Source organism: Abramis brama, assembly GCF_963993115.1.
Source record: "Abramis brama genome assembly, chromosome: 8".
Taxonomy (NCBI): domain Eukaryota; kingdom Metazoa; phylum Chordata; class Actinopteri; order Cypriniformes; family Leuciscidae; genus Abramis; species Abramis brama.
In genome coordinates this window covers 3890993-3917718 of record NC_139970.1, presented here as the reverse complement: position 1 = coordinate 3917718, position 26726 = coordinate 3890993, and the positions used below count along the sequence as shown (strand labels likewise).

The 26726-nt window shown below is 38.7% G+C and overlaps 1 protein-coding gene across 1 annotated transcript in view; it reads left to right on the top strand.

Annotated features, from left to right (window-relative positions):
- Window positions 1–296: 296 nt before the first annotated feature.
- Window positions 297–26726, top strand: part of LOC311088882 (NACHT, LRR and PYD domains-containing protein 3-like) — a 36808-nt gene continuing 10378 nt past the window's right edge. The window contains exons 1-7 of the mRNA XM_084123258.1: window positions 297–396; window positions 5386–5580; window positions 12708–13031; window positions 21698–23776; window positions 24049–24210; window positions 24297–24356; window positions 24649–24822. Coding sequence (XP_083979384.1) covers window positions 5387–5580; window positions 12708–13031; window positions 21698–23776; window positions 24049–24210; window positions 24297–24356; window positions 24649–24822 — 2993 coding nt within the window. The 5' untranslated portion in view covers window positions 297–396; window position 5386. The remainder of the gene's footprint in view (window positions 397–5385; window positions 5581–12707; window positions 13032–21697; window positions 23777–24048; window positions 24211–24296; window positions 24357–24648; window positions 24823–26726) is intronic.

The following is a 26726-nucleotide window of genomic DNA, read 5'->3' as shown; positions in this document are numbered from 1 at the left end:
TGATATGAGAAAATAATAAATGTAAACAAAAATGGCAAGGGGGGAAGAATTTTAAATATTTATTGAGATATGAGTTCAATAGAAATCAAGTAGGATAATTGTTCTTTTACAGTGTCAATTTAGTAGTAGTCTATTTTATTTATTTAAGAAAAGGGGGAACAAAGAAAAGAAAACGTTGATTTTCTTTTGATTACAAAACGTTGATTTTCTTTTGATTTTCTTTTGAAACGTCTTGATTACGCAACAGTACTGTAGGTGGCGCTGTGCACACTGAATGAAATGCGCCGAAACAAAAACAGAAGAACACCGAAATCGAAACCTAAAAGTTTGAACAAGTTTCAGGCGCCATTTCATTCTGCTGTAAACCAAAGCTGACAAGTTCTGTCATTCTCACTGGTAAGTCCAGCATGTCCTTCTCATACACACATTAAAAGCCGAGACATATGACAGCATCATTGACGTTATATGTTATGTGTGTATGGTTATAGGCTATAAAAGTCGATCAAGATTTTGCTGAGGATTCAGGCAAACTGGATCACTCTTAATCAAGAGCTCTAACGTTTTTCAAATAATGTATTTAATATACATTTCTGAGATATTGGTAGCTTTGAATCAGATTCGTTATAATAAGGAATTTGATTCAAAGATACAGATTTGTCTCGCGAGAGAGAGAGAGAGAGAGAGAGAGAGAGAGAGAGAGAGAGAGAGAGAGAGAGAGAGAGATGAGTTTACTGTTTACTAACACATTTCGCTGATGGCACTTTAGTTGTCTTTTACCTCATTTTCAAAGTGTTGCATCTCTGGTGCACTATTCGAATCAAGTGAAAATAAGCTGAAGTTTCCCCCTTTCCAAAAGATTTTTGGAGTTTGAGGCTTCTCTATAATTTTATACGGACATGGTGGAAAAATCTGGATATTACACACGTTATAATCATTTATCATCACAAAAAAGGTGATGTTATGCACTAATAAAACCCGATTGACTCTCAGCTGCTGTCAGTGGATTAGAAGTGTGTAAAAGACCAACGGGATGAATATGAAACTATGCATGCCCATACATGCAGCTCTCCCTTCCAAACTGCTAATCTGCACTAAAACCCTAATTTATAATCAAGACAGAAAAAAATCACCATACACACATAAGATAAAGACAATGCTGTGCTGTGATTATTCAGGTTAGAAGAAACTGAGGAGGCCTATCTGTTTTAACCAAGCGGCAACCTCCCCGTCTCTCTCTTGAAACCAACACGGAAGTGAGTTAAACTGCAATTCATTAACTGGCCGCTTGAGACTGGCTGCAGAAGTGAGTCAAATCTGTATCTCCCTCATGTTAAAATTACCAACTTTACAGCAGAAAAAAACATGTTTACAGCCTGGTTCTCTCTGTGGCTTTGGTCTATACAGCTAATTTTGCCCTTCATAACAACTGTGAGGGGGGTGAATTTTTTTATAACTCATCCGTTTAGTTGATTAATATTTAAATTTAAGGGTGTGGCCACTTGAGTGACAGGTGGATTCCCACTGATGTCAATGCTAGCCGTTTGTCTGCTGTTACTAGCCGTCACTTCACCTCAGCAAATGTTAGCTGCTGAACTTGCCTTCTCTGCAGTGTTTGTGCTTTTTTTCGGGATTATTTCATACAATTTAATACTTGGGTACAAAGCCCACGTCTTTGGATTCAGTCGTTGTCGTCGAGTATCGTTTGAGAGAACAACCAGCGCTGTATTTCAGTTGTTTTCCTCTGTGAACATGCACTAATGGATGTCTGACAATTTCGTTGCTTTTTGGGGTTTTCAAATTTAAAACGTCAATAAATGCTCGTTCGTTCTGCTCTCACGGAACAGATGGATTATATGCTTATGTACCGTCAGATGGAATCATGCAGGCGTCGGCGCTTTCTCCGTTCATGCAATAAATGCACATCCATGAATGAGCGCGGATTTTCTAGCGCATTTAACGTTACTTGCACTTCAAAGGCAATATATCTATGGTTTAACGGTTTAACCCATTTGAGAGGCGGCCGAAATCAGAATTTAAAATGGACTGAATAAGCTCTCTACGAACTTGAGCGATGCCGCGCTGACGGACCATGAAAGAGTGACTGACATGTATGCACATAAATCACTGTCACACACAAACACTCTCGAAGTAATACACAGTCTCACTTGTAGCCATGTATTTTAACTATTATAATATTTCGAAGGGCAAAAACAGGAACTTTTAATTGGCTTTACATCATCAGCTAACTCGATCACGTCGAGCTAGGTGATTTCAGATAGCCAGGCTCATATCTATGGCCAGGCTCCTTAGCTCCACTCACGCACAGTGTTGCCAGATTGGGACAGTGATTTCCAGCCCAAAAGCTCACCAAAACCCGCCCACTACAAGAAAAAACCGCCCAAAAATTTTACTGCCGCCAAAATAATATGATATATTTTCATTACCATGTCATTCAAGGTTGATAAGCACAATTTGTATCTCCTTAAAACAAAATAACAATGATAAAATAAAATAAAAAATACAATTCCAGGAAAACAGATCAAAACAGGGCAATAATTAAGGAGAATTAGCCAATATGACTAAAATGTCCAGATGGACACTGTCAAAACGGCAATCAAGAAATGAACCGATGACTTTAACCCTCGGAAGTACACATTGCAGAACATAACGCAGAATTTAGCAGTCAAACTCATTCATCGTTGATTCAAACCTTTTTCAGCAGCTGTCAGGATCGAGTATAGTGCAATCTGGACGGTGTAAAAGTTGCCGATGTCTGGTAAGGTTAGGCTAATGTGCACATGGCCATGGACATATTTCACGTCCCATATTTAATTTAATTTCAAGTCATTCAACTGTGCTCTCCTCAGAGTTATATTCACCATCTATCTCCCACCAGGTGTACGTTTTTAGAGTTGCTCACTATCTTACTCTTTACTGTGTAGATAAAACTTACTGTTTAGTAGGCTATATCACTTTGGCATTAGCGATCACTTGAAAATACAGCTACAACTTCGCGCTCAATCACATCTGCCTGCTGATCACTGATTGGCTAAAAGTGCGTGCTCGTCGGTGATGTCAACACTAACGCCAGCTGACTCTGCATGGGCGTGTGTGTACAGTAATGTCATGATGACTGATTTTATGGACTACATGCACACTTTAGTTTAGTTTTTTAACCAATTAGACTTTAAAATGAAGATGTTTGAAAACCGCCGAACTGACCCCAAACCAGCCCAAATTTTGTCCACCCGCCCAAACCCTTTTTTACCCGCACAATCAAATTCAAAACCGCCCAATTGGGCGGGAACCCGCCCAATCTGGCAACACTGCTCACGCACTGTTTGCCTATTTTCTGTTATCCGGGAGTGACGCAAGGCCAAGATGGCGACGGACGGCTCCGCCCACTTTAGGCTTCAAAAATGCTCTTCAGAAACCTACGGGTGACGTCACGGACACTACGTCCATATTTTTTTACAGTCTATGGTTTTAACTGAAATGACCCTGAGTGTGTGTGTGTGTGCGTGTGTGTGCGTGCGCGGACCTGACGCTCGTGCGGGAATATCGGTGTTGTGTAATATTCTGTGAAAAACTGTTCCAGTGGGTGGAGTCTCGAAAACTAGATAAGGTACTATTGGGTACAACGGGGCTAATGGCACACCGTAAGAAAGAAATAGCTCCCATAGTGTATAATTGCAGAGAAAAATATATGTTTGTATTGAACAGTGATTTTGTGTGAACATAAATAATAAAAGTGTTTTGTTTTTTTTTGTTTTGTTTTTTTTAATCGTAAGTATGAGATGGGGAGGAGAGCCTTTTACCCCATAGACACACAGGGTGAAACCAGCACGGGGCAAAATAATTCATTTTTGTTCAATAATATAGTGTCATTAAAATGTTAATTAAAATATATATTAAAATTACAGAAATATATATTAAAATAACATGTTCAGTATTAGGATTTTTCTATAAAGATAAAGTCATGATGTAGTTTATGACTTAAGTAATTTAGAAAAATATAGTTTTGTTAAATCTAGAGTATTTAAGTCATTATTAGATAAAACAAAAACACATGGTCATAATGTAATAATTTAAATTTAACGAAAATAAATGTATATTAAGTGCAAACAAATTACATTGAGGTGGTTGTTTTGCAACATGGTGGAGACTGTTCTGTTCATAACTGTAGACATGCTGATGAAGAAGTGACAGGTACAAGAAAATTAGCAAAAAGGTAAACACATACACAGAGAGAGAGAGAGAGAGAGAGAGAGAGAGAGAGAGAGCGACAGAGAGATATCAGGGAATAATTAGAGACTGAAAAACAAAATGGAAGTGAAGGTGCAGTTCAAGAGAGAACCTTTAATTATTTTGCACGGCTCCAGCCTAAGGATTTAACCCTTTTTTATGTGATGGCCATACAACAAATAGGATTGGTCATGGTTTCCGAATTTGTTGTGGGTTTATGGGATGGCCTGGATGAGTGTGAGATTTCCTGGTCTGATATTTTGTCCCAGTCCAGCCCTATTCTACATGGTAGTTGTTCAGCCTGGATACATTCATTAGCTAACAAAATTTGAAATGTATTTTGTATTAATGCATTAATATGATGTGAGGTCCAGTTACCAGCGTGACACTACAACAGGCAATAGTAATGGCTACTTTTTACTTGTATGTCAGAGCTCATACTTCTTTACTCTAACTTGAGTAAAAAAGTGTAGTCCGTATATCAACTTTTACTTCTTTTTAAACATGAGAATCTATACTTCTACTTGAGGGAAGGATGTGTGTACTTCTGCCATCTCTGATGGGCACCAATGTTGTTAGGTTCCCAACATTCATAGAAGAAAATCATATAAATTTGAGGATAATTAAAGTCCCTGTAAAGTCAAAATAAAGTATGTGTTCTGAGTTTGTCAGACCACAGAAAAATGTGTTATTAGCCACCTAGCCAAACACTGGGAGCGTGTCCGCTGGGGGCGCTGAAACCACGCCCACTCGCGGGAAAGTTGACTCGCAGGCACGCACTGCCGATGATGGCACCAGTTGTCGGCCTGACGGGAGGATGAAGGCTGAGGCGGGAGATAGTCGGTTCGGCCCCATTCACCAGTAACAGCGGATTATCAGTGAATCCCAGCTGTCTCAGGCCAAAGTTTATAAAACTATCCTGTGTAAAATGATCACTACAGTTTGTATGTTCACTACAAATCAGAAGGCTGATTTAGTTAATTCATTTCTCATTGAGAAATCTCTTTCATGACACAAATATGACCAAAAAAAGTTAAAAGAAAATGGCTGCCTGCAATAGACAGTACAGAATGATATTGTTTATTATAATTGTTTTTTTTGTTTGTTTTTTTGTAATTTATGTTTTGTTTCTGAATGTAGAATGAATGTAGGGATACAGAAGAATATTGCTTCTAAAATGAGTCTCTATGGGGAGAGAAATGAGGAGGATCCTTTCGCTCAATCCCTGAACCAAGGAGCAGCGTCTCAAGAGCCCAGTTGTGTGTCTATGAAGACTGACGCATCCATCAAACCACCACCTTTTCTCAGTGATGGACCAGTGACCACTGGCCCCAGGTGAGACATGTTTCTGCAGAAAGACACTTTATTGATTAAAATTATACGTTGCATTCGGAGATCAACTACTTTTGACTGACAAAATTCCAGCCACCAGAAACACTAACTGATAAAGTGAGTCGTACAAAACCTTTCTTTTTAGTAAACTTTGTGTACAAAACAATGTTGTCAATGCCTGAGTTCATGTGTAGAGCCCCTGGTGATACTTCAAGCACAGTTTTATGTTGTGTCGAGCCTCCTTAGTGTTTTAAAAATAGCCATTTTGATGCTATCATAGAATCGCCCCATTCACTCCCATTCAAAAGGCATTTTGACCGAAAACGAAAATACGGTCAATCTTAAAAGAGGCGTTTCCATTCTAATTATGCTTTTACATGAATGTTTGACTCAGGTTGATTAACAAAAATAGCCTAGGTTGCAATTTGGCGAGAGTTACCCTTAAAAGGCTTAATAGTCTATTTAAAGGAACACGTCGACTTTTTGGGACTTTAGCTTATTCACCATATCCCCCAGAGTTAGATAAGTCCATACTAGTGTTGTCACGATACCAAAATTATGACTTCGATACGATACCAGACCAAAATACCTCGATACCGATACTGAATCGATACCACGGCAAAAAAACTAAAACAGTAAAAGTAATTGAAAAATATGACAGAACTTACAAATCAATGTTTTATAAATTAATTTTAAAAAGCTAAAAACTTACATGACCAGTATGATCCTGCCCTGCTTTATGACCATTCCCTCCCCTTAATTAAAAAAATAATAATAATAATTGCATGTCGGTGTGAACGTCCTTACTGAGATGTTTGCAACAATCACATTATTATCAATCATGCTAACATTTTTTAAACCTTTCACAACTCTGAACAGGTTGGGATGACCAAAATCTTATTTCATGATACGATTCATTTAATATTTTTTAAATGTAATTTTATAATTATAATATAGATATTTAATTTAATTGTATCTTTGTTATTAAAACTAAGCAAAAAAGTAAATTACAAACAATATGACAAATACTAAGAGACAAATAAAATAAACAGTGCTTAATTTCTTTTTTGAAAGCTATAGACCAGGGGTGCCCAACCCTGCACCTGCCGATCGACGGTCCTGCACAGTTCATCTCCAACCCTAATCAAACACACCTGCCTTTAATTTTCAAGTGATCCTGAAGACGTTAATTGGTTGCTTCAGGTGTGTTTGATTAGGGTTGGAGATAAACTGTGCAGGACAGTCGATCGGCAGGAGCAGGGTTGGGCACCCCTGCTATAGACCTTCTGTAGTTGAAACAATAAGGTCTTCACTCTATAAATTAACTATACGGGGAGATTCTTAATAAATAGATTACATTTATTCAGTCAAGCATTGGGTGACTGTCTATTTTAACATTAATCACACAGAATATTACGCTGCCGGTCCGGCCCTTTAAGACCTGCGCGTATCCAATACATTGGAACATATACGATTTCTTTTTACAAACGGTTTACGTTCACTAAAGTCATAACCGACTGTGTTTACGTGAATACTCACCAGGACGTGCATTTTTACATATCATTTTGACTATTCAAACCTAATAATCCGCGAAAGAGAACTGAAGTCGTGATCGTATGCTGTATTTATTTTCAAAGTAGGCTAAATCTTCTTCGATTGAATAATAATTTTTCTCGATAAAACGATATCAAGAGTTCGATAAATGTTCGATAATGTGTATGCGCCAAAACTGGAACGAAACTCATTTGAACCGCGCACCACACGGACCATTTATCCGCTCGGCTCAAAGTCCAAACGGCAGCGCGAGCGCGAGCTCACTGGAGCAGATGCGTTTACTCTGATCGCTCTCGTCACGAGATCCAGTGAGAAGCGCTTGAGTTCAGCGAGGAACACAAACGTCTCAGTCAGTGCTCGAAGTGGGGCGGTACTCACCGGTACGCAGTACCGGCACTTCTGCATTTTACTCCAAAGCGTACCTGCACTTTTTCTTGCATACCGCTACTTCTCGCATGTAGCCGGTACTCTACCACTGACAAAAAAAGCGTCAGTGTCACGCCCTTTTCACATATACTCCGTTTGCAATGCGTATGCGGTGCTTTTTTTTTCTTCGCATCCATATTAACAGGTTAGAGCTTTCACACTGCACGCGGATGCGGTCCGGCAATGCGTTCCAGGAGCGGTGCGTATACAGCAGAACAACGATCGTTTCCACACCGAGTCTATTTTCGCTGTGCTGCACGCGCTGAATTAAAGTGACAGCGCATGGTTCGTGGTCAAAATTCACACAGAATATGACATGAAAATATAATAATCTCACTATAAATGCATTTAAATAAATAAAATGTAGTAATCTCACCATAAATGTATTTTTGGACTTGCAGACGAGTTCCGTTTTCACACACACACACACGCACGCACGCACGCACACACACGACTTGTTTAAATACATTTATGTTGTTAATAAATATCAATAAATTGTTGTTGTACCAGCAATAGCCTATCTCCAAGTTTTGTTTTTCACTGTAGAAATCTCAAATGTCATGATTACTTGCCAATGCAAGAGAGTACCGGCACCTTTTTTCCCCACTTCAAGCACTGGTCTCAGTGATTTAAACCAGTTTAAAGGCAGATGAAACAGCGCTGACAAACAGGAGAAACACTGTGCGCAGCGATACAGTCAGAAGACTTTTCCATCTACAAATTCCCATCATTTACCATGGATTTACTGTAGCGTTAGCCTAGTAATATTAACTGCACCATGAAATGTGGGATATACATATTGAATTGTATTATATTATTAATGTAGACAATGTATTAAAGGACTAATGGAATATAATTACAGTATTTAATAATGTATTTTGTATTTATGTATTTACTGTTTTCCATACAAATACCATAGAAACCATAAAGTTACATTTTGCCATGATAGTGGGGTGCTATAGGCTATGCCTGGTTTCATCTGTGGCTGTCATGATCTAAATGCATGATACTGGATGACCAATGGTTTAGTTAAACAGTCAGAATATTACATTTTACCAAAAAAAATTAGCACATGCAGAAACTAAGAAATTGTCCAATAAATATATTTATTTTGTTAAAGGTGCCATAGAATGGATTATTTTATTATTTTATAATGTTTCCTGGGGTGCCCTTATAATGTTAGTATGTTTTTTAGATCAAAATTTGTTATAATTTAGAAATAAAAGGCATATTTCCTAGCCTGATTTCATCCATTGATTTGAACACTCTGTTTGAAGGGGCGTGTCTGCTGTGAGACTTCAGTGTTGTTGCCCACTGCTGTGATTGGCTGACATGCTTGCATATGAAATATCTGGCATTACATGTAGAGCTATCTGGAAAACTTTTACTATTACAGCTTTTATATGTTTTTACTATTACAGCTATCGGGATTAACGAATCATGATAAGTTTTTTTTTAAAGTATTTAGATCTATTCCCATCACATAAAAGGTTTCAGTGATGAGCACTGAGCAGATGACAGCCTGTTGATCGCGTGAATGAAGATCTTATCACTGCAACGCGATATACAGATGCATAAACAGTGTTGAACGACTTTGAAAGAAAGATTATCTGTCTGAATTTGAACAATTACACATCAGAAATTCACATAACCCACTGGTTCTCCAGAGGCTCGGATGAAGGAGCAAAAAAATATTTGTGTGTTCATTTGTACAACCAAACACTGAGCAACTGCCATGCTTCGTTCGCTCGTTTGCAAGCCATGATGTCTCTCGAGGAAAACACAATATCGCGCTGGATCTAGATAACACAATGTAAATTATCGTTAATAAAATCCCTACTTGCCGCTTGCGGGAATATAACGTTAGTTGAAATTGCCCCCTTCGTCCGTTTGAGACGCCGAGCGAAGCCTGGCTGCTTGATATTGTTGTAACAGTCCGTGGTGAAATGGGCAGAGCAACTAAACAACTTCGAATTAAACTGTAGCGGTATCCGATTATAGATAGATAGATTATAGATAGATCTGCCATTTTCCCTATGATCCTCCTCCTGCTTGTTTCTTCACCTGCAGAACTTCTGATGATTCGGCTGTGCAGTTTCGCCTGGCACTGAGCATGGGCTGGCATATGCAAATTTTTAGAGGCGTACATATTAATGATCCCATCGGTTTCGTCACAGTTGGTGTTATGTGGAGATTCGCCCGTTTTTCAGGGGTGTTTTTCAAAAACGAGATTTAAATAAGAAAGAGAAAACTATGGTGTTTGAGACTCACTGTATGTCATGTCCATGTACTGAACTCTTGTTATTTAACTATGCCAAGATAAATTCAATTTCACATTCTATGGCACCTTTAAGGAAAAATGACAAATGTTTGACTGTTCTACCTCAGATTTGTGAAATGTTCACCAGTTTGGCAAGTGTTTGTCATGATATGTTCTGACAATAAAGAGTAGTTTAAAACCACAATTAACGCTCTGGTTTCTACAACTTTCACTTCTGCCAAAAATCTGCCTTTAAACTTGAAAGAAATAAAGATTTGACTTTTATCATGATAATTATCGATATCGACTGATATAAAAAAAAATATTGTGATTTTTTTGCCCATATCGCCCAGCCCTAATCGCGATAATTATCGTTATCGTTTTATAGCCCAGCCCTGCATGTGACCATGTTATTTGTACATGCTGTGACTATACAAATCACAACATGTAAATAGGAAAATGTTGGCGTTATTTTGTCACTTATTGGGAGCAGTCAGGTCAACTTTTTTTTTTTTTTTTTTTTTACAGGTTGGGCTTTGGTTGGACCCGGGCTCATTTAGCTTTTCTCCTTTTATCGTGCCCATAATATACGTGCAGGCTACTGTATGAAATATTCAGTGGTGTGCCGTCAGAGCCAGCAGGGCCTTCTCTGCTGGCCCTGTCAAAATCAAAAATATATTTTTTTTCTATAATTTAATTAATGTGTGTCTGAACATGTCTAAATTCAATTACTGTCTATCAGTACGTTACGATTTTATTTCCAGAAAGAATATGGTTATTTTTGTGAGTCTGAGCTGGATTTTCCATGTCATCTAAACGCAGCTCCGTGGACCAGCACTAGTAGTATAGCTAGCCTTCCGTTGAAGCTGCCATTTTCCATTTGATCATAACTTTGACTGACGTGTTTTATCAGCCAATCAAATTGTGATGCGTATGACAGAACGCCCCTGAGGCCCAGCGATGTGTTGACGGCTAGTCCGACGGCTAGACGGTGGGCAGATACAATACATGTTTAATGTAATACATTACGATGTCCAGAAATCAATTTCAATAGTACATTGGGTCATTTTGGGTACATTTGTCATTCGAGAACATATATTGTTAGTACTGAGAATTTCCAAGTGACTAAATGCATTGATACTTATCTCACATTTGTGTACTGCTATGGTCTAGTGGTAGAACTTTTGCCAAGCGTGTCAGAGAGGTTCTGGGTTCTAATCCTCACTCGTATAGTTTTTTTTCACCGAATATGTTCATCAGTGGTTGTATATCAAGCAGTTTGTGTGCATTTTGTTTTGTAAGATTTCAAAGAATAGAAAGTCTCTGCAACGGCGATAGATTGAAGGGATTGAAGCGCGCATCTGAGTGAAAACTGTGTGTCCTGCTAGTTAACCGGGGATGTTTTATTTATTTTTATTAGGTACATCCGTGTGCGAGATGTTTCAAAAAGTGGTGAGGACAGCTCAGCTGTTATAATGAACAGTGGTGTGCGTGTGCGCTGAGGTTGAAGACTGTCTCGTCCAAGCGGGAAGGAAGTCTACCGGAAGTTGAAGCCGGCCGCGTGCCACCATCTTGTAGCAGAACTTCACCTGCAGTTAGCATCCCATTGACTCCCATTCATTTTGGCGTCACTTTGACAGCGAATAACTTTACATCTGAGGCGTTTAAAGACTCCATTTGTCCATTATTTATTTCTAAAGAAACACGACAATGTATAAAATCGTTACTGAAGGCCCTGACTGAAACCCCACGGTACTCTACTGGAAATATTGTTATATTGATAATATTATAAATATGCAACGCAATATGCGATTGCGCGAGTAACACGACGTGCGTGCAATTTGGTGACAGTTGACCATGCAGAGCATCAGGGTTGGAGCGTGGGGAGTTACTAAAAGTTCCCAATCCTTCGGGAAAAGCTGCATTTTGAAAGAGTTTTGATTTGATTACCACAACAAACAATGAGCCTGAAGCCTTCACCAGTGGATGCTATTCTTCTTCTTCACAACACTCGCAAATAAACAGTGAATGAGCCTACTCAGTTCAACGGATTTTTTTATTTATTATATTTTTTATTATTATTTAATGTTAGCCAACGTTGTTCTTCAGTAAAGTTATCAAAAAAGTTAGGCCGTAAATCTTTATTTACTGCTGGATCACATTTGGCTATATAATATTCTCTACTGCATGCTTATGCTTCTCTGTAATGGACAGTCTGTATTAATATTTGTGGGCATAATTGTCAGTGGTGGTAGTTATGTTTGAGGCCTATAATACAATTTTACCTAGTAGCGTGTGTGTATGTGTGTGTGTCTAGCAGAGACAGCGCACATCAGAGAGAGCTTTTAGTGATATTGATGTAGGTCTTGGGTCGGGTTCGGGCTGAAAAATTGCAGATGTTTTCGGGCTGGGGCCGGATTAGGGCTTGAACACCACGAGCCAGGTCTCGGTTAGGGCTGGATGTTTTGCGCTAGATGGAGCCGTTTACCTCCAGTCTTTGTGCTAAGCTAGGCTAGCGGTGGGTGCGTCAGACAGAGTTACGGCACGCACGGAAATGAGAAGGGTATGTATGAACTTATCTAACTCTGGGGGATACGATGAATAAGCCAAAGTCCCAAAAAGTTTGCGTGTTCCTTTAATGCCAGACGAAAAACGGATTGTGAAAAACACCTCCAAGAGTTCAGCAGTGTCATTAAAGTGAAGGTGAATCCAGTGTTTAAACGAGGCTGCTGTGTTTGAAAGTGGCGACATGCTGCTCTACAAACCAACATTATTTACAGTAACTGGAGAAAGACTGTTGACATTAAGTTATAGTGAAATAAATGCCATTTAAATAAAATGTGACACAATTCAGTTGTGTTTGGTGCATGTTTTCTGTGTCCACATACAGGTCTGAAAAGTCTCTCATCAAGGAGGAAGAGAAGGACCAAACTTCCTGTAAAATGAGTGTGTTTGACAAGAGAGAGGAGGAGAACCATACCTTTAAAATGAGTGTGTGTGAGGAGAGAGGGGAGGAGGCGTCTGTTCGCACTCAGAGAGCAGCATCTCCAGTATCCAGCTGTGTGTCTATGAAGAGTAACAACTCCATGGGTAATCCCCCTAATCTCAGTGATGGACCATCTCCAGTATCCAGCTGTGTGTCTATGAAGAGTAACATCTCCATGGGTAATCCCCCTAATCTCAGTGATGGACCTGCTGTGACCTCTGACCCTGTGTGAGTATCATGAAGTTCAGGGCTGGTCCAGATTCTGTTGGTGCCCTATACTAGATATTATACTATATTCATCGCCCCTAAAAACTACAACAATGGCAATAACACACATAAACACAAGTGTGTGTATGGGTGCACAAATAGTTGTTAAAACAAAGGGTAAAAAGGCTGTATAAAATATGTATCCAAATTGAACATATTTATAGATGATGGTCTTGGAATCCAGATAACTAGTTAGCCTCATTAGCCTCTTACCTGATGATCCTATTCTTAAACATAGACTAGAAAATTACATATCCAAACTTAAGTGGTTGCTGAACTTAATTTGCTGCTTTACATTTATTTTTATTTCCTATTAATATAAAACCTGTGCCTGGGCACCTAAAACTGCAAGTCAACGCAGTAAATCCAACCAAGTGTTCTTTCAAATTTGTCCCTGTGGTAGATTTTTCCCCAAACCTAACTACGTACCTGGGTCTCGTCTACAATCAACATCTCTTACTTGTTCCCCTAACTAACTTGGATCCTTTACTATAACTTGCTCCCCTATCTGACTTGCTGCACAGAAATAATAAACCAACAGACTTCAGCAAATGTCCTTTAAATGCTGAAATCATGGCCGGGAGAGTTCTCATAGCAGTTCTCCAGAGAATCTCCCCCAAGAAGAAGAATCATGGGTGGAGGATCTTAGACAAATTTCAGAGAGAATCCCACCAGCAAATGGAATACATCAGGTTTTATAGGATAAAGACAGACACAACAAATAAGATCAAGTGACTAACTCGTGACTTAACTCATGTCATCTTCTATCAATAGGATTGGTTCAATTGGTAAAGCAAGCCAAATCCATCACATCCCAAACTATCAATGCTCTTGGAGTTTTAGGCGCAGTAGCTAATATGGCCGCTAGGTGACATTCAAACTCCATTTGGTGATTTAAAAACTTGAATGTTTTTAATTTCATAAATGCTTTGTACTACTGGCCTCTTTTGATAAAAGACACATGATTTTATTGCTGAAGTGAAAGCAAGCAACAACAGAAGTTACATTTATTGCATTCAATGTAACTAAAATGAGTTTACACTAGTGCTCCGTTCCAGTTAAAATATTCTAAAGTAGCTCCTCAAAATATGAAATATGTTTAAATATGTTTTAGAAAGTAGACATAAATAAATAAAAAACTATAACTGACAAAAGGCATTGACATTGAAAGTCAACTTATAACAATTAATTGACTAATGCAGAAGTAGCAGTGCTTCGCCTTCTGAGAATATGTGACCATGTTATTTGTACACGCTGTGACTATTCAAATACAGGGTTTCTGCAGGGATCTTCAATTTAAATGTAATGCCTTTTCAATGCCTTTTTAATGCCATTTTTTTCATTTTTAATGCCATACACAACCCATGACTAACCACGGATATTATGTATGTATATATATATATAAATTAACTTGATTAATCACACATTTTTTCCACAATTAAAAAAACTTACATTTGTTTAGGTTTATATTAGTTTATATATTTTATAATGTAATCATTTCACAGTTAATCTACAAATGAATGTAGAGACAACATAAAGACCAGTTTTACTGATACTAATACAGCTATTGATATCTGGATAAAAATGATTTCTCCCCCCTAATTTTAAACATTAATTATAGCCATCCAACATTACAGTGTAATTGAAAGCTATCAATTTTTTAACATTAGGCTTCAAAAGAAATATGACAACTTTTAATTTAAAGGGATACTTCACCTCTGGAAAGATGAATGTGTATTTAAAATAGGTCATTTATGTAGAAGAAATGTGAAGACATTTTTGAATTTGGAGCTTTCTAGACTGAGAAAAGCCAGAAAATGTATTTTTGGCTTATGTGGATGAAAGACAACAACTCCCAGAATGCACTTGCTTCGCTGCCCTAGGAGGCCACTCCCAAGCCACGCCTACCGGTTAGAGAGCCCAGTTGAAAACAACAAGAAGGTTAGGCTACTAACTTAGTGAGTCTCCGTGACGAGTTTGCCCTGGATTTCGAGATCGTCCGAAATGTCTGGGATTCGGCTTTTGCGTTCTACAGTCGCCATTCATCATGTTTACTGTGGCGAGCAGGACGAGGCTGACGGCCGCGGGAGAACGGCGCGAGGCCGGTGGCGTCATTACTGAGACTCGCCGGTCTCGTATCTCTCACGGAGGAGCGGGAATTTTCATAGCAATGGTAAAACGCACATCAACTGATCACTTGTTTAGCGTTCATGTAAACACTACATTCAGATTCACCGATCGGAATGAATTCAGTTAGATTGAAACAAAAGGGGTGCATGTAAACAATGAATGGTGACCGCAGAAAGCAAAAGCCGAATCCCGGACATTTTGAACGATCTCGCCCGCCGGACAAGTCCGGGAAAAGGAGGATGGTAACCCCTACTTACTCAGCTTTCTCCTACTACTCAGCTTTCTCCACATTGCAAGAGCCTGATAGCTTAGCTTCCAAAGCTGACACTGTGTGTGAGATCCCACCCTCTATGGGCAGGTTGAAAACATGCGGAACAGCTCCTTCTACTGGCTGTAGTCTTTAGCCTCTGGCCAGAAAATCCTCCGATGACGCAAAATGACGATTTTTGCGTCATCGGAGGATTTTTTCCAGACAAAAAATACATAAATCTCTCCTCTCAGGGGGATATGAGGGTGGAAAGCATGGTAATTCGAAAATACTACAGGTTTTCTACTAATACAAAGCTTAATGCTAAATCCTGAAGTATCCCTTTAAGTGAACTTAACAAACAATCCTCACATAAACCTATAATTAGAGATGCACCGATTACAATTTTCTAGGCCGATTCCGATTTCCGATTTTTCATTGAGTTTGACCTGCCGATACCGATTTTAGCCGATTCCGATTAATTTTTTTTCTAACCACTTTACAGCACACACACATATTTATTTTCGATCTTTTCTTTAACCCTTTCACGCATAAGTTGAATAATGTTTCCATGGCGACGCGTCACGCGATACACCGCAGCCACAATAATACTGTATGACAGATGTGTCGCTTTTATTTCGCTTTTCCTTTTTTATTCAAAATATTCACAAACTTGCTTTAGTTACCATGTCATCAACTAGCCTATCTGATATTCCGATTCTCAAATACGTGTAAGTGAGTGTGTTTGGTTGTTTAAAAACCTTTATAAATAATCTTGATCTATAACATGAGATGGGCGCCGCAATGTTGTCCTGTCAGTCGGATTTAACTTACAGCACGTCAATTCATCAGTTTCTCCCGAAATAAATGCAAGAAAGTGGCCGGTGAACTGAGAAGAATAGAGTAAACTTTATAGTTACTTCCACTATGTTTGTCTGATATGAATAACACATGTCGGCAAATTATATTTGAATAGACTGTTATTGCTGCTTCCACAGACATCAGTGTGTATTTTACAAACTCCAAATGCATTGTTTTACTCGTGCTTATGTGTATTTAAATATCTGAAACCTAAAATAAACATTATGAGGTTGAAAACACTGCTTAGTTGTGACATATGACAGCGCTGAACGCGTCCGACTCTGGCTCAGCGCCAGCCAACGCGCGAAAGCACAGTTTGAATCTGGCAGTTATAAGACGTCACTGAACATTCTAAATGTGGCACCATTACCTACTCTCAGGGGCACAGAAATAAAAATCCCATATATGAAACCGTACCGCTCTAAAGGTTAATCATGCGGCGCCCGAGTGCATTTGACCGGCATAAAATCGGCATATGTCAGACTGACCGGCCGGTCGCCGGTCATGGCCGATCACGTGAAAATCGGCCAATTCCGGTCACCAGCCGATCAATCGGTGCATCTCTACCTATAATAAATGTCATATTTACCTTTGGCCTTCCTGTCTAACATACAAAAATTGAATGAAGTTATCAAACAGTCTGCACATCATAAATTATAGATTAAATATAGACTAATGCTTATTAAAGCTACAAGAGTTCTTTAGTCAATAGCAGTGAGTAATTTTCTCTGGTGCCTTTGTTCTGCGATTAACTTTACTGACAGTAAGCTTTATTGGCTGCGGTCCCTTTAAGAGCAGCTGCTGACAGAAACACGGATCTAACACACGCCTCATTCTCTCACAACTCTTTGCGTTCATTAAAGACTTCATTTAACTAATTTAAGACTGCTCTTATTTTATGAGGATACTCACAAAACAGACATTTTGGCAAAATTATGTTTTATTGTTCGTTCAAGCGCGAAAGAGGACCGTTTTCTGGTGCGCAGTCTGTGCGCACGATCTGGCGCGCGTCTTTCTCTGTGTGTGTCACATAGACAAGACATTCACAGGCAGCGCGTTTAAAAACAGCGTTAAACTGGACAAAAATAATCTCATGCGTTAAAAAAACGCAAAGTGAGCTTCAACAGCGGATGTCAAGCTGATGAGAGAAAGTTACTACACATAGATAACTGCTGTCTGCCTTTTACCGTCGATCTGTGGCTGTCAGACTGCATGAGATTTTACGGCGTTGATTCCCATTAGCTACCCAATTTAATACCTTTTTACAAACGCTGCAAAATCATTCTTTAATTTGACTACCAACCATGTTCTAAATTGTTTGTCTTCCATGCACTTTCCCAGTTTTCTGGTCTAGTTTTATTCCTGTTGTTCCTGCTGTCCAAAATTACTTGCGCCACCTCCGCAACTTTGCTCCGGCCGGAGGCAATCACCAAACTGTTTCCACGTGTTTTTGATCACACTAACGTGCATATTTTGCGACAGCAATTACAAATTATTAATTATGAAGACTATATTCAAATAAATTGATAATATAACATTTTCTTCAAAACCATAACAAAATTTAATGCCTGTAGGATTACAATTTAATGCTTTTTAATGCCATTTAAGGCCTTAAATATCGCAAAATCCATTTAATGCTTTTTAGTGCCCCGTGGAAACCCTGAAATAGGAAAATGTTGGCGTTATTTTGTCACTTATTGGGAGCAGTCGGGTCAATTTTTTATTTTTTATTTTTACAGGTTGGGCTTTGGTTGGACCCGGGCTCATTTAGCTTTTCTCCTTTCATCGTGCCCATAATATATGTGCAGAGCACATGCTACTGTATGAAATATTGTTATATTGATAATATTATAAATATGCAACGCAATATGCGATTGCGCGAGTAACACGACGTGCGTGCAATTTGGTGACAGTTGACCATGCAGAGCATCAGGGTTGGAGCGTGGGGAGTTACTAAAAGTTCCCAATACTTCAGGAAAAGCTGCATTTTGAAAGAGTTTTGATTTGATTACCACAACAAACAATGAGCCTGAAGCCTTCAACAGTGGATGCTATTCTTCTTCTTCACAACACTCGCAAATAAACAGTGAATGAGCCTACTCAGTTCAACGGATTTTTTTTATTTATTATATTTTTTAATATTTTTTAATGTTAGCCAGTTGGCGAAGAGTTCTTTGAAACGTTGTTCTTCAGTAAAGTTACTTGACATCAAAAAAAGGTAGGCTGTAAATCTTTATTTACTGCTGGATCAAATTTGGCTATATAATATTCTCTACTGCATGCTTATGCTTCTCTGTAATGGACAGTCTGTATTAATATTTGTGGGCATAATTGTCAGTGGTGGTAGTTATGTTTGAGGCCTATAATGCAATTTTGCCTAGTAGCGTGTGTGTATGTGTGTGTGTCTAGCAGAGACAGTGCGCCTCAGAGAGAGCTTTTAGTGATATTGATGTTGGTCTTGGGTCGGGTTCGGGCTGAAAAATTGCAGACGTTTTCGGGCTGGGGCCGGATTAGGGCTTGAACACCACGGGCCAGGTCTCGGTTAGGGCTGGATGTTTTGCGCTAGATGGAGCCATTTACCTCCAGTCTTTGTGCTAAGCTAGGCTAGCGGTGGGTGCGTCAGACAGAGTTACAGCACGCACAGAGATGAAAATGGTATGTATGGACTTATCTAACTCTGGGGGATAAGCAAAAGTCCCAAAAAGTCGGCGTGTTCCTTCAATGATTGATTGTGGTGGGGAGTTTGCTCAAACTATGGCAGCGATACAGCAAATAGTTGTTCTAAAAGATGGCGCCATCTGCGGAGCGCTTTCAATGGCCAGTGAAAGCATACTGTCAGTTCATATTCGGACGCTTATTGTTTCTCATGGGCTCGTATGGTATTTTAAACATTTACAGTGGTAGGTAGTGTTGTCACGGTACCAAAATGTCAGTATTCGGTACCAATACCAGTGAAAATCCACGGTTCTCGGTACCAATTTCGGTACCAAAGGGCTAGAAATCAATAAGTTATTTGCTGATACTTCCTCGTCATCATGGAGAGCGCAGTTCGCACCGTTTCAAAAATAGTCAATCTCCGAATGCGAATGAACTTAGTCTGAATTAGTATTGTTTTTATACAGTATGAGGATCCTTTTTCAAATACAAGGTCAATATTGATTTTCACTAACGACAAAACAACAAATTATCCATGAACTTATATGGAACTACCCACTAAACATTGGACGTCGGATAGACGTGCAGATCATGTCTATATTGGGTCCGTCGGTCCATGACCAATTCTGGACATCTATTCGACGTCCAAACTAGGTCCACTATTTGGACGTCCAACCATGACCCAACTTGGACGTCATATTGATGTTCAACATTGGACCTTTGAACTGGGTAATTTTTTGGACGTCATTTGGACGTCTATGACAGGTGCAGGAAATTTACACGATTACTAGGGGTGTAATGGTTCACAAAATTCACGGTTTGGTTCGATATATATGATACACTTGTGTCACGGTTCGGTTCGGTACGTTTTTGATACAGCAAAAAGAAAGAAATGCCAGGGAAATTTCCTTGATTTAAATTTTATTTTATTAAAACTAAAATCATAAAGTATGATTTTTTTTTTACTTTTACAATTCTAGAGCTATAATTGACTCTTCTTAGGAGCATATAAAACAAAACAGCTCCTTGGAAAAAATGAAATGTAATATTGTAGTAGTTATAAACAAAGGTTTATTTTAGTTCAGATTAACATTTGAGGGCATCAATTGTATTCATAATGTCAAAATAAAACTGACGTAATGTTACTTGAAGCCATTATGCCTACTATTCCTGCCAAACTTCCATGGTTGCAGTTAGTGTTACTACAGTAAATCCATGGTGAATGTTGCTGATTGTGGACACTGGATAGTTCATTCATGGCACAATGTTTCTTCCTGGTTTCCACATCAGCGCTGTTTGATCCGTTAATAATGGAGAAATGTGAATGTTTCTCACTAGATCTCGCAGCGATGTTATTACTTCTGTGGCGAATTCAAATGCTTTCTTTACTGGATCTCTTATTAGCGCTGTGTAGTAACAGTGTCGCATGATCACGATCGGCTCGCGCTGCACTGGTCCAAACTGATAAACGGTCCTTCAACCACACAATAACGAGCAGTTTCGTTCCGCTTGCATTACGTTTGCCATTTGATGTTGGGCAATGTTGTGGTCGCGCCGGCGTCTCTTACATTATGAGCGCGCTTGCCACGCGCAATGCGCGTGTGTGTGTGTCTCAGCGCTTTAATAAAGAGGACGCACAACAGCACGCGCTCAGTGCATGCGTGCATGCATGTGCATCAAGGAACCGGGTTTGAACGGGTCCTCGGTACCACCGGTACTTAAGAAAACTTGGTACCGTGACGTTTACGTTTTTTTAGTACCGACTTGGTACCGAAGTACCGGGTCTTTTGACAACACTAGTGGTAGGTCTGTGATTTTATTGCTGTCCAAATCCATAATGTCAGTGTTTTTCATGAACCTTTTAATGAAGCCTTTGGGTGTAAATAAAATTTTTCCAAGCTTCAAGTAACTCTATAATCCGCATATTAAATGAAGGGGGTGATACATGCTTCCACTTTAAAATAATGAGATGTGTAGCTAATGAAGTCTCAGTGATGCTTGAAAATGAATTTCAAATGATACTCCAAAGACAGCTGACAGTGTATTTGGATCAAGGATTATATTAAAGGCGTCCTGCAATGTTTTAAATATTTTAGTCCAATAATAATAGTTTTGGACATTCCCATAACATATGTATGAGACTCGCCACTAGTACGTTTGCCATTAGTGTAATAGATCATATGTAAAATCCTGCATTGTAACAAGCTGTGTCTTGCACATATTGATGACTGTCTATATTTATATAGCTCATGTCTGTGTGACAAGTATTATATGTTTTGTTTCATTTTTGTGATGTGCTCCAGAAAAGAAAAAGAAAAAGAAAAAACACCAAGATGGCAGACAGCACAGCTTGGCACACCCTGTCTGTTTTTTTCTTTTTTTAAAAGCACAATATTTTTTTTGATTGTAAGTGGACAATTAAATGTACCCTTTCAAAAACCCTTTACAGTTAAAAACCCTTTAACATTTTCGAATTAATATGAATATGCTGCATGTCTGTATGACCATATATGACTATTTTGCTGGAATGTGAAAAAAATCCACCAGAACGCACTGGCGCATCCGTCGACCCCTGAGGGTTAATAACTTTAATGTACACCAAGCAATAGGAAAATACAAGTATTGGATCAGGACTCTGTATTGGCAGATATTCAAAATTAAATGATTCAGATCAAATAAAACTTTAAACAATAAAACTTGTTTTTTTCTCTCTCTCTCTCTCCTATATTTCCAGTGTGGAGAAGGATGTGGACTCCAAATGTGGAGTTTGTAAGCAGGTTCTGAAAGATCCAGTCTCTATCAACTGTGGGCACAGATTTTGTGAAAACTGCATCAACCGCCACTGGGATTTGTTCCATCCATCAAAATACTTTGACTGTCCTCGATGCAGAAAGAGATCTAGAAATCGTCCTTGTTTTAAAAATGTCACAGGAGGATCCACTTCTGCTGGTTCTTATTGTTACACAGAAGCAGAACTGTTGGAGGAGACTAGTGACCTACATCAGGATTCTCAACAACAAATAGATGATGAAATGCAGAGTGTCAAAACACAACACAAAACTAAAATGAAGAACAGTTATGTGAGGTTATTTGAGGGAATCAAACAACAAGAGAATGAAACCCTCCTGAACAGGATCTACACACAGCTCTACATCATAAAGGGAGAGAGTGAAGGGGTGAATGAAGAACATGAGGTTTTACAGATGGAAACACCAGGTACACAAGACACTCCAATCAATTGCAATGACATCTTTAAAGCTTCACCTGAACCAGGATACGAGGAGAAAGACAAAATTAAGGCTGTTCTTACCAAAGGCATTGCTGGAATTGGAAAAACCGTCTCTGTGCAGAAGTTCATTCTGGACTGGGCAGAGGGAAACGCCAATCAGGATGTAGATTTCATGTTTGTGCTTCCATTTCGAGAGCTGAACTTGATTGAAGATGATCAGTACAGTCTTCACAAACTTCTGCTTGACTTTCATCCTGAACTTAAAGATCTGGACTCAAAGATTTATGAGGAGTGTAAAGTTTTGTTCATCTTTGATGGTCTGGATGAAAGCAGAATTAAACTGAGGTTTTCAGATGCTCAGAAAGTTTCTGATGTGACTGAGACTTCATCAGTGGGTGTGTTGATGTCTAACCTCATGAAAGGAGATCTGCTTCCCTCGGCTCTCATCTGGATCACCACCAGACCAGCAGCAGCCAATCAGATCCCCTCCAAATACATCAACCGTGTGACAGACATTCAAGGATTCAATGACCCACAGAAGGAGGAATATTTCAGGAAGAGAATCAGTGACGAGCATCAAGCCAGCAAAATCATTTCACACATCAGAAGTGCAAGAAGCCTCCACATCATGTGCCACATACCCGTCTTCTGCTGGATCTCCTCCACTGTGCTTCAGAAGCACCTGAAAGAAGATCTGAGTGCAGAAATCCCTCAAACTCTGACTGAAATGTACATCCATTTCCTGCTGATTCAGATCAACATGAGGAATCAGAAGTATGAAGAGAGAGATCCAGAGAAACTTCTGCAGTCCAGCAGAGAAGGGATTGTGAAACTTGCAGAACTAGCTTTCAAACAGCTGATGAAGGGCAATGTGATGTTCTATGAGGAGGACCTGATTGAGAGCGGCATAGACGTCACTGATACCTCAGTGTATTCTGGGATTTGTACTGAGATCTTTAAGGAGGAATCTGTGATTCATCAGAGGAAAGTCTACAGCTTCTTACATTTGAGCTTTCAAGAGTTTTTGGCAGCATTTTTCATGTTTGTGTCATATTTACACAATAACAGTGAGGTTCTGAGATTGTTTCTGAGAGGAAAGTCCAAAACTCAGCATGAGAATCTTCATCTGGATGTACTTCTGAAAGGAGTAATAAATAAAGCCCTCGACAGTAAAAATGGACACCTCGATCTTTTTCTACGGTTTCTGCTGGGAATCTCTCTGGAGTCCAATCAGAGACTCTTACAAGATCTATTGACACATAAAGAGAACGGTTCAGAAAGCATTGAGAAAGTGATCCAACACATCAAGCAAGTTCAAAAAAAGAAAGTCAGTCCTGAACGATGGATGAATCTCTCACACTGCTTGATAGAAATGAAGGACAATTCTCTTTTTGAAGAAATGAAGACTTTTTTAAGCTCTGAAACAAGTAAAAAACTTTCTCTTGCACAATGTTCAACTTTGGCAAATATGATTTTGATGTCATCGGAGGTGCTGGATGTGTTAGATCTTGGAAAGTATAACATAAAATCAAGAGATGGTCAGCAGAGGCTGGTACCTGCTGTTAGGAACTGCCGGAAAGCTCTGTGAGTGTAATTATCTAAAAAAATATATGTTTAGATACAGTAAACAAATGTGATACAAGTGACCACAAGCATGAAGTCATGGGAGCTGATACCTTCATGGATTTCTTTTGTTTTGTTGTGGTTTCATTTTCTTTTTCACTATGCTATTAAATTCAGAGTAAACTAAATGTTCAGTTACGTTAAACTTAATGTTAAATTAGGTGTTAAGAAAAACTGTGGTTGAAAACTGACACAGACACTTTGTTTGTTTTTTTGTTTGTTATATTGTTCAGATTGGCAAGCTGTAACCTTACTGATCAGTGTTGTGAAACTGTGGCATCAGCTCTAAAATCATCAAACTCCTGTCTGAGAGAGATTGACCTAAGTAACAATGACCTATGTGATTCAGGAGTGAAGCTGCTCTCTGCTGGACAAACTGTAAGCTGGAGATACTGAGGTATATTTAACTAGTAAGGGGTATTTAATTAGTCTGTCTTAAATATCATGATATAGCAGCTACAGGGTTAATTACTCTCTGCAGGAAACTGACCCTAAAAGGGTTGGAATTGAAGATCTCTGCTGTTGATTATCTGACGATTGGGTGTGTTTGTAGATTATTTTACTGTAGATGTGTGTTTGAGTCTATAGATTATCTGTCTTGATTTGTGTCTGTAAAGTAGGGGTAGCCAAACTTGCTCCTGAAGGGCTACCTTCCTGTAGACTTTAGTGTGCTCCAACAAATCTTGCTGTTATGTTCAAGTAATTTTGAACATCTTGATTATGTAGATTATATAACTTTATGCATGTTTGTAGATTATTTGACTATCAATGTGTTTGTAGATTATTTGACTGCTGATGTCTGCAGATTATCTGACTGTTTATTTTGTTTGTAGATTGTCTGGCTGTATGTTGACAGAGGAAAGCTGCTGTTATCTGGCTTCAGCACTGAGTTCAAACCCCTCACACTTGAGAGAGCTGGATCTGAGCTACAATCACCTTGGACAATCAGGAGTAAAGAAGCTCTCTGATACCTTGAACAATCCTAACTGCACATTGGAGATTCTTAAGTATGTATGGCACTAATACTGATAATAATTATCACTAATAATTATGCTATACTGCGTGTGTGCCTGTTATAATCTTGAAATATATTGGGGTAAAACATACGTGCTTCTGGGCAGGGTAAGTGTTTTATCTGTGTAAATTGTCTTGTTGCCAGAGTAAAGCTATTGCTATCCAACTTCCGCTCTGAGTTCGAACAATTCACACATGAAACAGCTTTCAGGTGGAGGATAGTGAATCGGTTGATGGATTGTGTCTTGCAGACTGGAGTAACTGCTTTGTGAATCTTTTCTGAGAAAAAATATGATTTCTGTGTTAATAAACAGTTTAACAGGTGTACCTAATAAAGTGACCAATGAGTGTATAATCTTGACCCATGACAGACTTTGGCAGACTCTACCCAAGTCCATTTGTACTCTCTTTAATTAAATTAAATTAAATTCACGTTTATTTGTATAGCGTAGGGATGGGCTGGATTATAAGGCGATAGAAGATTAGTTAAATACACAGGAGCTAAACCATTTAGAGCCTTAAAGGTCAGTAGCAATACTTTGTAATTGATACAGAACTGAGTAGGTAACCAGTGTAGAGATAATACAATTGGTGTTGTATTATCATATTTTCTTGACCTAGTAAGAACTCTAGCAGCTGCATTTTGGACTAATTATAGCTTGTTTATTGAGGATGTAGGACAACCAGATAGTAATGCATTACAGTAATCTAGTCTAGAGGTCATGAAAGCATGAACTAACTTTTCTGCATCAGAAACAGATAGCATATTCCAGAGCTTAGCAATGTTTCTGAGGTGGAAAAAGGTTGTTTTTGTAACATTTAAAATATGATTTTCGAAAGATAAGTTGCTGTCTAATATAACGCCCAGGTCTTTAACTGTAGTAGAGGATGGAGTTACAGTACATCCTTCCAAATGCAAATTGTATTCTAAGAGATTCTGTGTACAGGTTTTTGGTCCTGTACTGGTCCTGAATTTATTAGAAGAAAATTACAGCTCATCCAATATATTATATGTAACACATTCTGTCAACTTAGACAATTTAGAGAATTAATCTGGTTGTGATGAAATATATAACTATTATTATCGGCATAACAGTGGAAATTAATTCCATGTTTTCTTATAATATTACCAAGTGACAGCATATATTGAAAATAGCAGAGGGCCTAACACAGATCCTTGTGGCACTCCATAATTTCTTGACATTATCTTCGTTTTTTGAATGGATCTGTAATTTGTGAATTCATTTGTATCTAATTGTGATTTCTTTATGAGAGGCTTAATAACTGCCAGCTTGAACGATCTTGGTACATAACCTAGAGATAAAGACAAGTTGATAATATTGAGAAGAGGCTCTTCTGCTACAAGTAACAACTCTTTCAGTAATTTAGTGGGTATTGGATCTAACAAACATGTTGTTGGTTTAGATGCAGAGATAAGTTTATTTAGCTCTTCCTCACCTATGGTTTTAAAGCAGTGCAATTGTTCTTGAGGGGCGATAATTGAGGCTGAATCATAAGACGCTGTTAAAGGTAGTAAATTTACAATTGTGTTTCTGATGCATTCGGTTTTCTCATTGAAGAAATTCATAAAGTCGTTACTACTAAACTGTAATGGAATAATATGTTCAGGTGATGTCTGTTTATTTGTTTATCTCGCCACTGCACTAAATAAAAATCTTGGATTGCTTTGGTTATTTTCTATTAGTTTGCGGAGATGCTTGGCCCTGGCTGCTTTTAAAGCCTTTTTATAATGGGAAGTGCTGTCTTTCCACGCGATTCTAAATACCTCTAGGTTCGTTTGTTTCCATTTGCGCTCTAGATTATGAGTTTCTCTCTTGATAGCGTTAGTAATACTGTTGTACCAAGGTGCAGTACTTTTCTCTCTAACCTCTTTTTA